Raw genomic sequence first — 16,709 nt, 5'->3', positions numbered from 1 at the left:
TGTAATATTTCTACCATCTTAATGCACTGCCAATGTGTTTTTGTGACCAGCCACTTTAAGAAACCTGTTATCAGGTTTCATCAGATTTTAGAGATACCTGAAGTAGCAGGAGAGGCCCATGTCACAACACAAAGATTACTATCTTTATTTTTGATCATTATCATTGTCTGGAGAGCAAAAGATAACATTTTAATCTATTTAAATTGCCTTTGTCATAATATTTGGTTATGTGTCAGGTACAACATGAAGAAACTGTTTCTAGAGGCAATGTACTGTAATTAACACTTGCACTTCTTGGAATAAGCATATTGAAATATATGAAGCATGTGAACAAAGCTGCCAGCTGTCCATTTTGACAGGCTGACACTACTAAATGATGCAAACTACTCATTTCAGGAGCCTAAAGCAATGGTTACATATGAAACAAACAGAAAAACTTTTCACTTAATTCCCCAAGCAAAATCCCTGTTCAGGTGTTTTTAATCCCCATCCCACATAATTTAAAAAACACCATATGTGATATAAAATGTCTTGCTTTATTAACAGCAATAAACAAATTCCAGTAAGACCTAAAAAATGTGTGTCTCTCCCTGCTCTTCTGAATCCACTAACACATATTACGCTAATCCTCCTATGTTATTCCTTCAACAAGACCACCTGTAAAGGCAAAAGAACACCAGTGATCAATTATTTGGAATCCTCCATTCCATCAAATGCAAACTCACATTTACAGAAATGAAGGCTTCAGACTGGATAAAATTTGCACAAGCTATTTCTGATATCTAATGTATGACTACCTCAACACACGATTAAATATCTACCAATTTGAGGCTTACTCTTACACAGAACACCTCCTGGATTAGAAAAACATTACAGAAATGTGTACCATACCAAAAAAAAACCTGATACTTTCAGATTTTTAACATAATTTGTACTCTATAGGTGAGCACTAGTTATTGCAAAAGCAGGCTTGCAATGACTAGTATTTATGACCCTTAATACACACAACATGTTGTTTACTTTTTCTGCCTTATAAATCATCTTTGTCAGTTAAAATTATCTTCAAAACAAATGTTGGTATTTCCTTTAGAGTCACAGCACCTCATGCCCATGTGGAGATGCCAACAGATCCTAGAACGCCACATAAGTATAATTTCACTATTGCACAAAGGACAATGTGCAATATAAGAGACAATAAGGCAGAAGCATGGAAATAAATTCCAGACAAAGCTGACATTAAGTAGTTAATTAAGAAAAATAACGAAGATAGTATTAATTAATGAAAAAGAAGTGCTTTCTTAGACAAGGACATATTTACAAAAAGAATGGAACGTTCTTAACCCAGAATTACATAATACAAATAAATACAGAGATACATCTTTCCATTCACTATTTGAAGCCAAAAATTCTTAATGCAAAACTATGTACTTTAAAGTACAAAGTGTATTAATGGATACGACTTCATCACTGAACATACACTCTGAGAGAAGTGCTGCTAAAGATTCATATGCATTACATCTTGTATTGAATGGTTAATTTTTGATTTATAAAATATTTTAAAGTCATCATAATTGGATTATTGCATTTTAAGGAAAACCATATACTTCTGCACTGAATATCTGTCTTATGTAACATCCAGATGTACTGTGTTTTGATATACAAGAGAAAACTGACTGGTACTTCATAATACTACAGAGTACATGTACCTATTAACTGATTTACAAATTAAGTTATAGTTAAATCACTTAAAAGGACCAATTCCGTATCAAATCTGAAATTTATATGACTTCCTTTTAAATACGTATTTCTGTTGAAAATCATAAATTGTAAAATAACAACAAACGAACAAACACCTTCAAACCCCAGAATTTTTCCTTTAAGTTCTAAAAGCTCACATTTTGGCTCCAAAATAAACCAAGAAATAAAATCAGGTAAATCATGTGAACAAACTATCTTTAAAAGCTGCAAGAGCTGGCAACAGGTTTCATAAGTGCCTCCTAAACATAACTACATCACTAGCAAAAAGCTAATGTAAAAAAAAAAAAAAAAAAAAAAAAAAAAAAGAGAAAATAAAAAAGCCTTGATGGCTTGATTTAAAATCACGGCTCCCTAGAAAAAAGTAACTGTTAAGTGTTGGGGTTTGGCAATACCACTGCATTTTGCTTAAACACTAGGAGAAGAAGAGATTAGTTCTCAGCTAGGGGCTCAGCTCTGATCAAGTAACTTTTTGCACAATCATAGATAAAATACTCTTCTTATTTACTACACATTCACACACAGAGTACAATAGACTGCAGTTAAATACACAGATTTCAACTGTTCAACAGTGAGAGTTGGGGCTACTCACAATTGGTAGAAGCACAAGTGACACTTCACCCCTTAGGAAAAATCACTTCTGAGAAGTGCAGTATTTAACTGTAAGATATTGTATATTTAATATTTATGTCACCTTTTTAGTATTTAACATCTTCAAATGTGATCACAAAATGCATGTTTAGAAAAATATTAAAAATTTCAATGAATTGTAAGAATAAGGCTCTTCAACTTCCCCCAGCTTGCATTAAAGATGAGTGCTCTCTGGTTTCAAGCATTTGAAAGATGCTCCATTATCTGTTAAAGTGAAATAATTCCATGTTTTTCTATATTCACCAACTTTTTTTACAGTTGTGCACAGTAACAACAACAGAAAAATTACACAAAAAGTTGGCCAATGCAATATGAAAGCTCTTCTTTTAGAGTTTTATCACATTATTTATTAAACTTCTAACTCGGAATATAAAGGAGAAAGCACGTGAAAGTGAGAAGTCTCTTACTAAGCCTTTGTTCATTGTAATAGTCAAGCACACTTAGCCTGATCTCTCTCCAGTCCTCTAGCACTAGTAGAAGAAGCAGAAGTTAAGTTGCTGGGTACATTACAGCTAATACAATTCAGCTGTTATGATTTGAAATCAAAGTGTGATGTCACATATGCTGCTCTAATACCTTGGAAGCAATAAACAAGGGAAAACCTGATCACCATAAAGATAAGTACTTTATACTTTTCTCGTTCTCCAGTTAAATTCAGCCAGGACAGTAATAACAACAATGTATTTTTAGAATGATAAACTCTAAATGAAGTCTATACGTTTTCTTACAAAACCCAAAATTCTTTTCAGTGTCTTCCCTGCTGAAGAGTAAGAGTTACAAACATCTCTAATGTTGTTTCATTTCTTTGTGTCAGCATTACCTACACTATGAAATAGTAACCAGTAACAATTCACAAGCCAAATATTGCAAAGCAATTCAAAATCCTTAAGCTAGGAGGTATAAAACATCGAACTTTGTTTCTATCACACTGGGGTGATTAATTAAATAATGTTTTAAGGTATATTGCTTACTTTCTGTTGTTCATGTTGTTATAATTATTTGATAGAGATGGAGAGATCTTTGGTAAAGTTGAGAAATTGGATGCACCTGGGGACCTTTAAAAATATGAAAATGAGAAATTAGACAAAAATGCTGAGACATTAAAAACTATGAAAGAAAGATAACAAATGAACAAAGCAGATAAACAAGCATGGAAAAGAAATACTTTTTAAAAAGTGGGCAAAGCACTAAAAATACCCAGGACATGCAGCCCTCAGAATCTGTCTTTTAAAACTTGAAATGTTTCACAGTACTTAAACTTCCATAATTTCTTGAAGAAACAGAGCTATTAAAAACCAAAAGAAACCACAGGCCACTGTACTAAAAAAATTGTTTTCAGCTTATAGTACAACTGTAGATATTCTGATGTTCTAAAACTTGAAATGTTAAGTTCCTAATGTAGGAATTTTATTAAAATTTAATTTCAAACTAAATGGATGTTGAGATGAGATACAAAAATGATTAAGATAAATACTTCAAGGTTACTTTAACAGCAGCATGGAACCATTTAGTTAAAATTGTCTCAGTAATACTGTTAGAAAACTTCAGGATATTATGCACAATACAAAATTTTTAAAAAACTTTTTTTTTTGCCAAAAGTAGAAGCATTATCACTTATCCCCATGGTTTAAGACACTACTTTAAAATACAAGAAAACTGATTATTTTCATCAGTCTTCTCACAAAGACCTCTGAATATAACAACTAAATATGATATTTACAACTAACTTGCAGTGTATTTTTCTTTTCTTGAGCAAATCTTACAGGTAAGCAAGGAAAAGACAGAATACTCAAAGGAGTTCATGTACCCTCCTGTTTTTGTGGGCCCTATGTTAACTCCAACTGAATTGGAGTTCCAGATGTCATTGAAAAGCTTTGAAATACAGATCACTGTATTAAGAGAAGAACTTCTGCATGCTCAGGACTTTTTAAGCACCTTTTAAGAACTAAACTCTTAGGGAAATAAACATTTTTACACTGGAAATTTCCCCAAGTATATATTCACAGTTATTTTCAACTTTCTATTAATAAACTTTCTCCAAAAGAAGAGTTGCTGGGGAAAGGGAACCTCCATCCACACTGCTCACACCAGTTTGATGCCAGAGCTTGCAAGAGCTGCCGCCCAGAGCCTGGAGAGGGTTTGCAGGTCAGGACGAATGAACCTGAAGTACAGCACAAAAGAATTCCAGCCACTGCAGCCAGCACTCTTCTTCAGCTTCACTGAGGGCCCGACTGAAATACCTCCATGCAAATGTACAAGCATGGGCAAAAAACAAGAGGAGCTGGAGATGTGCATATGACTGTAGGGGTACGATCCTCTGCCATCACTGGCAAATAAGTGGTGGGATGGCTACTATGTCTGGAGTGTTGGAATGAAAGGACATAGGCTATTTAGGAAGGATAGGCAGGGGAACCTCTTGGGAGCTCCTCTAAGGGATCCATGATCCCTGATGCATAAGGATTAAAGGGAGGGCAGGGACAGGCAAGATTATAGTGGGGGTCTGCTATGGGCCACCCAACCAGGAAGACCAAGGAGGTGATTGGTGACAGCCAACATGCTGTCAACTAAGGGCAAATCTTGCCAGAGAAATTTGGTGGCATTCTAAAACAGGGTTAAAGAGGTGGATGAGGGAAGACTGACATCATCAGTCTAGACTTCTGCGAAGCATTAGACACTGTCTCTAAACTGGAGAGACACCAATTTGACAGATGGACCACTTGGTGAATAAGGAACTGGCTGGGCAGTTGCACTCAAGGAGTTGTACTCAACGAATCAGTGTCCAAGTGGAAACCAGTGGTGTTCCTTAGGGGTCAGTACTGGGACCAGTGCTTCTTGGCAGTGACATGGACAGTGGGATTAGTGCATGCTCACCAAATTTGTTGACACCAAGCTGTGTTGTGTGGTTGACGCGCTGGAGGAAATGGATGTCATCCAGAGGGACCTAGCTTGAGAGATGGGCTGATACAAACTTCATGAGTTCAACCATGACAAATGCAAGGTCCTGCACTTGGGTCAGGGCAATCCCAATCGCAAGCACAGGCTGGGCCAAGAATTAATTGAAAGCAGCCCTTAAGAGAAAGAACTGGGGGTGTTGGTGGATTAGAAGCCCAACATAACTCAGCAATGTGAGCCCACAGCACAGAAAGCCAACTATACCCTGGGCTCCATCAAAAGCAGCGTAACCAGCAGGGCAGGGGAGGGGATTCTCCCCCTCTGCTTTGCCATCATGACATCCCATCTGGAGTGCAGTGTTCATCTCTGGGGCCACCAGCATAAGGACATGAACTTGTTGATATGAGTCCAGGACAGGGCCACAAGACGATCAGAGGGCTGGAATATTTCTCCTATGAGCAGACTGAGAGAGTTGGGGCTGTTAAGTCCAGAGAAGAGAAGGCTCTGGGGAAACTTTAGTGCAGCCTTTCAGTTCCTAAGAGGGCTATGAAAGGGAGAGGAACTTTTTACAAGGGCATGTAGTCATTGGACTAAGGGGGAATGACTTCAAACTGAAAGAGAGTAGGTTTAGATTAGATATTAGGAAGAAATTCTTCTCTGTGAGGGTGGTGAGGAACTGAAACAGGTTATGCAGAGAAACTGCGGATGGCCCATCCCTGTAAGTGTTTGAGGCCACATTGGATGAGGCTCTGAGCAACTCAGTCCAGTTGAAGATGCCCCTGCCCATGGCAGGGGATCAGCTTTTGAGGTCCCTTCAAACCTAAACCATTCTATGTATCACCACATCAAGAACATGTTAGTTAATTCTTCAAGTGTTCATATCAACATTCACAAAGCTTCCCTGTAATTTCCTTTATCAATCTAAACCCCTCTCTTTGAATATTATCTTCAAAGAAGTAAAATACACAGACTGTGTCCACAAAAGATACCTAAACAAAGTCAGTTTAACCCCATTTAAATCCAAGACAGAAGTTAAACTATGGCATTTACACATGTAATTATTTTAGAAGAAGCTATTTGATCTGAATAATTTTCAACTGAAATTGAACTTTTCAAAACAAATTTGAAGCTTTTATATGATTTAAACCAAATTAAAATGCAATACAGTTTTAAATTTTAAAACTCAACGTATAATTGCAGTATATAAAAGCTAAAAGAAACCAGAATAAGCCACATAAAGGTCTACATAATCAGTAAATGGCTTGCTTCTCAAAAGCAGGAGTAAACCAAATTCTCAACATAGCTACAACAGTAGCAGAAACTAACAGATAGTTTTGAAAAGTAACTTTTAATGATGTAACTAACAAACCCCACAAAATTATTTATTATAATTTAGCATCTTAACAGTCCAGCAAAAGACAGGTTAATAAACCCACTTCACTGTATTATGCTGAAATAAATGGTAACTCACATTAGATATTGAACTGCCCACATACTTCATTAACACTACAGTTAAACTGTACTAGAATTCCCCTAATGACCAACAGCAAGGAGATAAATACAGACATGAGGAAAAACAACTGCAGATAGAACAATCTTTTTTCCACTGTAGTCATCCAGACTGACTGGATCAGGATAAAGAAAGGCAGATAAGACTTTTTTTGACAACTGGAAAGAAGCCTAACATTCACAGGCCCTAGTCCTTACAGCAGACCTGCTGGTGAGACAACATAGGGCACAAAAAAAACGCAGGAAGGTTCTGAGATGCAATGATGACAACTTTCTGATGCAGGTGACTGAGGAGCCAACAAGGAGAGATTCTCGGCTGCATCTGATACTTAAAACTAAGGAGGAACTAGTTGGGAATGTGAAGGCTGGGGCCTTGGCCAAAATGACCTTAAGATGGTGAAATCTGAGATCCTGAGAGAGCATGGCAGAAAGCAGGAGCACAGCCCTGGATTACTGCAGAGCAGACTTTAGCCTTTTTAGGGATATGATTGGAAAAGTTCCATGGGATACAGCCCTGGAGAGAAGAGGGGGCCCTAACAGAGCTGGCTGATATTCACAGAATCATTTAGGTTGGAAAAGACCTCTAAGATCATTTAAGTCCAGCCTTTCAAGGACCATCTCCTCTATGCTCAGGAATGGTCCAGTCAGAGAACTAGAAAATCAAGCAAAGGCAGCAGGAAACATGAATGGATGAACAAGGAGATTTTGACCCAACTTGGATGAGAAAGTGTATGAGTGAAAGCAGTGGTAGATACCTTGTTTAACCAGCCTGATGGTAATCACTTCATAGAAGGCTATCTTGGCACATGAGGGGGAAGCAATGGGTGTGGTTTATCTCAATTTCCTTAAGTCTTTTGACAGTGTCTCCTGCAACACCCTCATAGACAAGTACATGAAACATGGGTTACATTAAGTGTACAGTGAAATGGACTGAAAACCATTCAATCCTACCCCTGGAGGGGCCAGTGACCAAATGGAAAGCAGCTTGGGAGGGAACCACCTGGGGTTCTGCTGGATAAAAGCTGAACGTGAACCAGCAGTGTGTCCTTAGGCCAAACACCTTGGCCCAGTGTGCTACACTGGGAAAAGCACTGCCAGCAGGTCAAGGGAGGTGATCCTTCCTGTCCACTCAGAACCGGCTAGAGACACCTGGAGTGCTGGGATCCCTTCTGGGCTCCCTAGTACCAGAAAGATAGGGACATTCTGGAGCAAGACTAGTGAGACACTACAAAGGTGCAGCATTTGACATGTGAAGAAGCTGAGAGAGCTGGGACCGTTCAGCCTGAAGAAGAGAAGGCTCCAGAATAATCTTATCACTTGTATAAATACCCAATGGAAGGGAATTAAGGAGATGGTGCAAGAATCTTCTCAGTGGTGCCCACTGAAAGGACAAAAGTCTATGGGTATAAAAGAAAATAAATAAAATTCCATTTGAACATGAAATATGCCTGGATATGGTCCCAGGCAATCTGCACCAGCTTCTGATGCTTTGAGTAAGGGAACTAGGTGAGACTGTCTCAAGAGGTCCTTCCATCATCAAAGACTCTTTTCCTTGTTAGCTGATTGGGCTAACACACAATTTTAAAGCCAGCTTTAGTTAGACTTTTCTCTTCTTACAAACCCTAATTCAGCTAATCATACTTCTTCGGGGAATTTGCAGTAAAAAAGGTTGATATTTTAACATTCATCAATCAAAAAATTAATGTTCAGTACATGCATTTGTTAAGAGTTTTTCAACCCTCTACTAATTCATGTTAATGAACATGTTTGTTAAACTAATTGAAAATGTCTGTTGAACATTACTGATGTTTACCCACAGGAGCACAGACACATGGTTATCACAAGTTACTATTTTTCGGCAAATGGCAGTCCAGTTTTTGACTGGCAAACAAGCTGACAGCTCTTGCTTATACAATTTAAGACATCAGAGTAAGTCCCCAGTTAGAATTGTGGTGAATAGAGCTCTTTCTCACAGAAAAGTCAGTAGAAAGGCATGCCTGTCCGCATATCAATTGCTTCAGGGAAAAAACCCCCTCATTTCAGTATACACAATTTTTCCTTTGGAGATTCATGGATATATTTTCCTAAAAAACTTGGATAAACAGGCATTATATTATTTTAAAAAGGACTGCTAGGCATCTTTTATCCATTTTTTTCCTCCTCTTAACAAACATTATGGGGTCCAACCCAGTAACAGAGAAGAATCAAGAAAGGGCCTTTAATGCTCTTCCAAGGCAAAAAGGCATACAGTTTGAACCAGAAAAAAAAAGTTAAAAAATTTTCTATGTGAAAAGTATTGTATGAAAATTAATTATTATAAGAAGAAAAAGAAATAAGCTATGAATGTGTACTGCCTCACACTTCTGTACGGTCAAAAAAACCCCTAACCAACAATATATTCCCTTTCACACACAAAAATTGCTTTAAAGTTAACAGCAGGCCACCTGTAAATTATGTTAAGTAGCCAGCTATTTGATTAGGATGACTGAATCCACAGTGAATCTAAAAAACAGAAGTTTTATTAGATTAATGAAATCCATTGTTTTTATTATATATACAGAGATATAGATTGACAGGTAATAAAAAAAAAAATCTTAGTTTTTTACCATATAGAAAGCATTTTTAAAGAATTAGATGAAACCAGTAGATTAAAAACTTGTTTTTAAGTTTTCTAAAAAACCCCAGCTACAACACCTCTTTAAAATTAGAGGGAAATAACCTACTAGTTTATAGGGTTTTTGTATGCTTCCCTAACTTGCTTTTATATTTGCATACAAATAGGTAACAACTTCTTAACAGAAAACTAACAGAAACCCTGTCCTGGGTATTCAACTGGTAACCCACGGAATGTCAAAACTTGAGTTCCTTGCTTCTCTGTAAGTTTTACAATCACAGATTGGCTGAAAGGTTTTAAGTGATGAACAGTTTTTCCTAAACACAAGTAACTTGATTTTGTAGTACAGTTCCTTAAGTAACTTGAACTACAACCTTAGACCCTTTTTTTAATATATCTTAGTTTAAAACACCATCTTGACAATAATAAACCATTCAAACAGATTTAGTTATTTTTCCTGCCTGCAGAATAACTTCCCATATAAAGACGCTGATTAAAAAAAAAAAAGTCTGCACACAGATAACAAGTCTTCATTCAAATACTGGGATCAGCAGCAACTAAGCTACCAAAACAGCTGGGATCTGTATGTTTATGTAAGTTTGTCACATGTATGACACTGAGGAGACATGTTAGTCAGCTACTCACAGACATGTTAAGTATAAAAGAAATTTTCTGCAAAAATGATAATGACTGCTAAGTAATATCTCTTTTGGGAGCAATGACATTTAAGACATTACAGGAAAAAGAAAGTTTCACAGAAATCAACCTCTCAGAGCAAAAAACATGCCAGTAGCTGATACAAACAACCCCTGAGAAAGCCAAAAATCCAGCTATTCTTAAACCTGACTGACCCTGTGAACAATTTAAGAATGTATACCACATTCAGATACTTTCAGACAAAAATCCCAAGACTCACAAACATTTTATGCAGCGTTAAAACATGATACAATAGCAGATATTAAATCACGCAGAGTTTTTACAGTGGATGTTGCGATTACTTCCAAAATTAATTAAATTCAGAAGTTAGAAGAACAGTACACATAGAAGAAATGCAAACAGTGACAAATTTGAACACAGAGCAGAAATTAAGTTGCACAGCATGGTCTCTGCTTCTATATGAAAAGGATCTCACACTTTAAACCGCTCCTTTCTAATTTCAAAAGAAGAGACAATTGTGATGATAATCTTTTTTTCTTGTAAGAATTCATTATACTTGTAAGAAAAAGAGAATTATCATTGTCGAAAGTGTTCCTTCCTATACTGAACTGAGGTCTCAACCTGGCCACTTTCGAAGTAAATAAGTTATTTTCTTGCAGAAGAAGCTCACACCTTTAACATCTTTCTCATGAAAAACTGCCAGCATTCATCACCAGTTGTAGGAATACAGAAAAATTGCCAAAAGAAGTAAACAATACAAAAATTGCTGTTACACTTCTGCTAAAAAGAGGCGGGGAAAATGTGCAGAACATCTTTCCATCTTACTGTTTCTCATTTTCAACTGTCACAACGTATCTTCTGTTGCCATTCTGACAGACCTCAAAAGGCTGGAAAAACGAGCAAACAGGAATCTCATGAAGTCCACCCAAGGGAAATGTGAAGGCCTGCACCTGTGGAGGAACAATCCCAGGAACCAACACACGGGGAGGAAGAGGGGGTGTGGGCAGATGACTGAATGGAAAGCAGCTTGGCAGGGAACCACCTGGGGTTCTGCTGGACAAGAAGCTGAACGTGAACGAGCAGTGTGTCCTTAGGCCAAACACCTTGGCCCAGTGTGCTACACTGGGAAAAGCACTGCCAGCAGGTCAAGGGAGGTGATCCTTCCTGTCCACTCAGAACTGGCTAGAGACACCTGGAGTGCTGGGCTCCCCAGGACCAGAGAGACAGAGATATCCTGGACCAAGTTCAGTGAGACACCACACAGGTGATCAAGGATTGCAGCATCTGACCTCTGTGGAGAGGCTGAAAGCTGAGACCATTCAGCCTGGAGAAGAGAAGGCTCCAGAGTGATATTATCAACATGTATAAATAACCAGTGGGAGGGAATGAAGAAGATGGAGCAAGACCCTTCTCAGTGGTGTCCACTGAAAGGAGAAGAGGCAATGTGCAAAAACTGAAGCACATGCAATTCTTTCTAAATGTAAGAAATTTTGTTTCAAAATAGGAGTTAACAAACAGTGGAATAGGTTTACAGGAAGGCTGTAGAGCCTCCATCCTTGGACATGCTCAAAACATAACTGGACACAGTCCCAAGCAACCTGCTGTAGGTGACCTGTCTTTGAGCAAGTGGGCTGGACCAGAGAATCTATGGAGATGCCTTCCAACTTCAACAATTCTGTGAATCTGTAGAAAAGCTTAGCTCATGTTCTGAAATGATCCTGCCTTTTCAAGCTTTACAGTCTTTCATGCTTTCCAATATTCTACATTTTGACATTTCTAAATATGGCCTTTTATACCTTGATGTCACAATTTGTTTACAATTCGTACTCTTCAAAAAGAAGCAGTACAAAGAGGTAATTTCAGCAGTGTGAGCCAGTGTGTGACCAATGAGAAGGCTGTAGGAAGGTATGTGGATATATGCTGTGATGACAAACTAATACTCCTAATGCATCTCACACAGAAAACTCCAAAGTGTTTACTATTTCTATCCCTTTAAACATTTATTAGATTGTTCATGAAGTTTTAAACAGGTGTAAAAATCTGTCCTATTACTGCCTGTTGACAGTTGCTATTTGAATTCACTAAATTTTGCAAACCTTCAATTTTTACAGTGTATTTGAATATCAAATTCCCAACTTTCTGATAGCTGCCAGATCTCAAAACCATACCCCAACCTCACAGTAAAATTATTCATTCTCATTTGTTGGTTTACTTACAGTCTCCTCTGACACCAGCATTCTCAATTACTATTTCACTTGTCTCCAGATCAAGCATTTTTCAGGAGACATTCTTTAATTTATATACTGCTCCTGAATGCTTTCCATAAAATGGAAAAGAAGTTTGGCAGAATAAAGGCAGATACCATCACCAGAATATTTTCCAACCAAGACTTCCAAAAGAATCCATGACAATGAGTTATATAAGTTCTTTTAACCTTTGAAATCTGCATCTAAAATTTGACCAAGAATTTAAATTTCTACTAGATGCTTTTTGAGATCAGAGATTAAACTTCAAATACTTAGCATCCCATTCTTTCTATTGCTCCACATTCTCAATCCTTTGTGTTACATCTTGCTAAGCAAGATTATACTGTTTGTACTAATCTTAAACTGAATTCAGACTTCATTAAATAACTTAATAGAAACTAGTGCTCCAAATATAAGTGCTTGAGATAAAAAACCAAAGACAAACGCTGTCCTTCAAATGATAAGCAATGATACTATAAAAATGTTTTAGAACAACAGTGACACTTGATTACATGCATGCATATTCTTAAAAGGAATAAACAGAACTTAAAAGAACTTAAACTTTTAAATGAAAGGTATGATCAAGAACCAGCCAACAAAGGCAAAAAACACAGTTAATGATTTGTAAGGCTGACATCATATTAATTAATTGGTTCCAGCTGTTCTTCAAAACCAACAGAACATGATTTAGATACTGGAAATAATATTAGAAATAGTTTATCCATCTAAATGAAAAAAAACACACAAGTCCTTCTATTCACTTGCCACTATCAACGTGCTGTTGATAAACAGCAGTAGGAAAACCAGAAAACAAAACCAACATTGTCCTGCATTAACTGATGACAGCCCAACAAAGAGCAAAAGCCACATGATGGTAATGTAGGCTGCAATTTAAATAAACTTTATGGGTAAATATTGTGCTCTGGAGACAAAAGGAACAAGCTGTCCATGAAAATATTTACATATAAGAAAAATACTGATAAAATATACATATCTGTGTTGACCTAACACACTGTGCTTTGAAACAGAAATCTAAATGAAATAAGCTAAGTTTTACAGTTTTCTACTATGGATTCTTTTTTCATTTTTAAGCAGGATAATATGTATCATTGGTTGAAATCAACAAAGTTAAGCAACCTATATACAGGCATTCACCATTATTATGCTATGTTCTACAATGCATGGCACTTACAACAAATATATTCAGCAGATTTTCAAAATCAAATGCCACTTTTAGAAACTTTTTTTTTTAATAAAACAAAATAATATGTGAAGTTAATCACATGACTGGAATTCATAACTTACTTAGGAGTTGAAGGACCTCTTGGCCATGTTCCATCCTCATTCTTCTGTTCTATCACCAGGACCTACCACCAAAAGTGTAATAAGAAAACTGAAATAAAAATATCAGTAGATTCCTTTCTGTTCCATCTTTTTAGTGGATTTGCTGACATGTGATCAAGAAAAGACTGGTATTTAAATTACTGTTCACTGAGATTCAAGAATATTCCATTACACTCCACATTCTATCCATTAACACTGCACCATCCTCTCTACTTTTTTCACTCCACATATTAATTTGTGCAATTTTGGTCACTTCACTTAATATTTCTATTCCTCTAAAATCCATGGATGGCAAGCCACTTATCTCTCAAAGAGGTCAGAAGATGACCTGCAATGTTTAAATGAATCTATAGAAATCACATGTCTATACAACAGCCCTGTTAAGGAAAGGACATTCCTGAAGGAATTTTGCCTCACACAGATCAGTAAGAAAAAAACCAAACCAAAACACCCAAACAAAACTATTTTCTGCACCGATAGCCTTAAAATCGTACCTGTATGGTTATTCCTGTATGTTTTACCAAAGCATTTATCTAATATTATTTTTTCAATGGGACAGTTGGCTAACAAAATCAATTTTGTTCAATTTCTTATTGGTACAGAAAGGAGTACAGAACACTCAGTCCCAAACACAGGCATCAGGTGTCATTTGAAACTCCTTTGGGTACTTCAGGTATCTGCCCTACACTGGCAGTTATGACACAGGACCTACAAAAAGCTCATGCCTTTTTCTGGATTGACAGCTGAGATATCTAGATCCTTTGAAATGGCAACTAGACTCCAATACTTAAACTGAATCCAACGCCCCACTTCCAATGCAACTAATTCTGCACAACGGTACACCGATGTTTCAGGACTCTAATTAACTGCCATGCTGTGCCTGTATGTGTCCACACAGTGACATAAATTCACATACATACTAATGCTCAAAACCTTGTGTATAAGCCACTTGAAGATGTAATCACATTTTCAGTCTGAATACACAAGAGCATGAGATTGGAAACAAGCCTTCTATCATGACCAGTTTTTTATCAGGAACAGAGCAGACTGCTATCCTTGGTCATTGATGCTGAAAGACTGATTCTGCCATACTTCCTTGACTGGCTCTCAGAGATTAGATTACTAAATAAAACGTAGATTTAGACTGAAGAGTTCAATGGAATCCCTAAAGGCTCACTTCAGAAATCAACTGATAAATTCAAAGCATTAATTTACTCAATCGCATACACTATTATAACTATTAGGTTAGACAGACTGTAATAGTCAGGGTAACTATTACTAGGTTAGGAAGCTCAGCAAGAAAAATAACCATGTGTGTCAGCAAGTGCAACTGACCAAACACATATGGCCTACCACGACATTTAGCATTTTCAGAAACCGTGGTTAAACTCTGTTTTAAACAGTATTTGTTTTGCTCAAAGTACAAATGTCACCTAGAGACCTTGTCACAGCTTTATGAGACCATGTTTGCTTCATAGTTAATGTTTCACTGGGATAGAGGTAATTTGCAAGTTACATCTTTGATGTGAATCTTTTATGGGAGATGTGGGCTCTTCCAGTAGGACCTATGCATTGTTAAAATTACCTGTGTGACAGTTTAAGTGCATGCAGCATGAAGCTAAAGGACACAATAGTTCAAGCAGCTATTTTGGTGCACTGATTAGCTACCTTCCATGCCATAAAAGAAAACTGAAACACAGCATAAATACTGCTGGTAAGTAGGTTAGAGTCAAATAGTTCAAGGCAAAAGGAAATACTTTAACATAATCTTGACTAAAATTACTGTCATCAAATTTCATCCATCCACATTTGTAGCATGACAGCATGAACTACAGCTCTTGAAAAAACATTCAACTCTATCTGAAGACTGAAGAATCAGTGTAACAATCTGAAAAGTTTTTCTAACAATGCAATTGCTCGATCTGTTTACATTTATATTTTGTAGCTTAACATTTAATGTTTGCTCTTTACATTCATCTGGAAAGGTAAAAAAATTATCTTGTGAGGAATTCCCCTATAAAGTGATGATATTGTCTCATATTAAAGCAGGTTTACAAGCCTCTGTTGTTCTTATCAAAATATTTTCATTTTTTCTAATTTTGTATGTGAAATCTAGACAGTGGAATGTGAGTAGAAGACATTCTTCTAGAATACCTAAAAAGGTCTTCAAATTTTGGGTTTCATTATAGGAACATATCCCAGATCCTAGGAATAATTTTTTATTTCGGATTTTACCAAATTCATGTCAGCAACTTCATAAAATTGGTAAGCATAACATTTAAAATTTAGAAGTATATTTAGAATTTTAGTTTTAATTCACCAAGAGAGTTAAATCTTTAATCCTGAAAACACACACAAAAACTACTTTAATTTCAACAAATTTGTTTATAAAATCCTCTATCCCTAACACCATGTATTAAGAAGCAATTTTCATTTAAAAAGAAGTAAAAATCATTGGGTACAGCTACATTTTCATGAGCAAAAAGAGAAACATATACAAGAAAAGAAATAATATTTCACTGTACCTGTCCCTGGTATAAACCAGCATCCTGTATGGTACTGTCTGGTTTATTCAAAGGTTCAAAAGTATTACTCATGTATTTGTTCCACAATCTGGTCTCTTTTTCCCCTGGAATATTGAAGATTTTTCTTATCTCCTTTTCAATTGTGTCTGTTTTGTAAAGGAGAGAACACAAGTTTAACATTTCAATACACAAACAGCGTAAGGTCAAACAAAGCATCAGAATTCATCTCCTCATACTCAAAATATGAACGAAACTGTAGAAATTACCATGCAACTACATCATTTTGTAGGACAAGCAGGAAGTTGGTAGTTAGCTTGCCTTTAAAATGGAAACAGTCAGAGGACTGAATCCCTTAGCAAGGCAGACCAAATAAAGAGAACTTGATAAATAACAGACAGGAGCCATCTACTCATTTCTGAATGTGCTAACAGAGGAGTGAGGGGAGGTAGCAAATCATCACAAGTGAGACTGGTAGCAAAATCAGGTGCAGCGAGTGCAAGTCATTCTGTTCCTCTC

At 36.7% G+C, this 16,709-nt stretch overlaps 1 protein-coding gene across 3 annotated transcripts in view; it reads right to left on the bottom strand.

Annotated features, from left to right (window-relative positions):
* The window catches only part of USP15 (ubiquitin specific peptidase 15), a 61,703-nt gene that overhangs the window by 23,130 nt on the left and 21,864 nt on the right, over positions 1-16,709 (bottom strand). For 2 of the 3 annotated variants that reach the window (XM_010413630.4, XM_019279856.3), the window contains exons 5-7: positions 16,194-16,339; positions 13,630-13,691; positions 3,378-3,461 (exon numbers count right to left, since the gene is read on the bottom strand). In XM_010413630.4, coding sequence (XP_010411932.1) covers positions 3,378-3,461; positions 13,630-13,691; positions 16,194-16,339 — 292 coding nt within the window. Of the gene's footprint in view, positions 1-121; positions 2,611-3,377; positions 3,462-13,629; positions 13,692-16,193; positions 16,340-16,709 lie in introns of those variants that run through there. The other variant, XM_010413631.4, reaches the window with a different exon arrangement.

This window comes from Corvus cornix, chromosome 1A, assembly GCF_000738735.6.
Source record: "Corvus cornix cornix isolate S_Up_H32 chromosome 1A, ASM73873v5, whole genome shotgun sequence".
Lineage (NCBI taxonomy): Eukaryota > Metazoa > Chordata > Aves > Passeriformes > Corvidae > Corvus > Corvus cornix.
The sequence above is the reverse complement of the archived record's forward strand: the minus strand, read 5'-3'. Positions and strand labels throughout refer to the sequence as shown.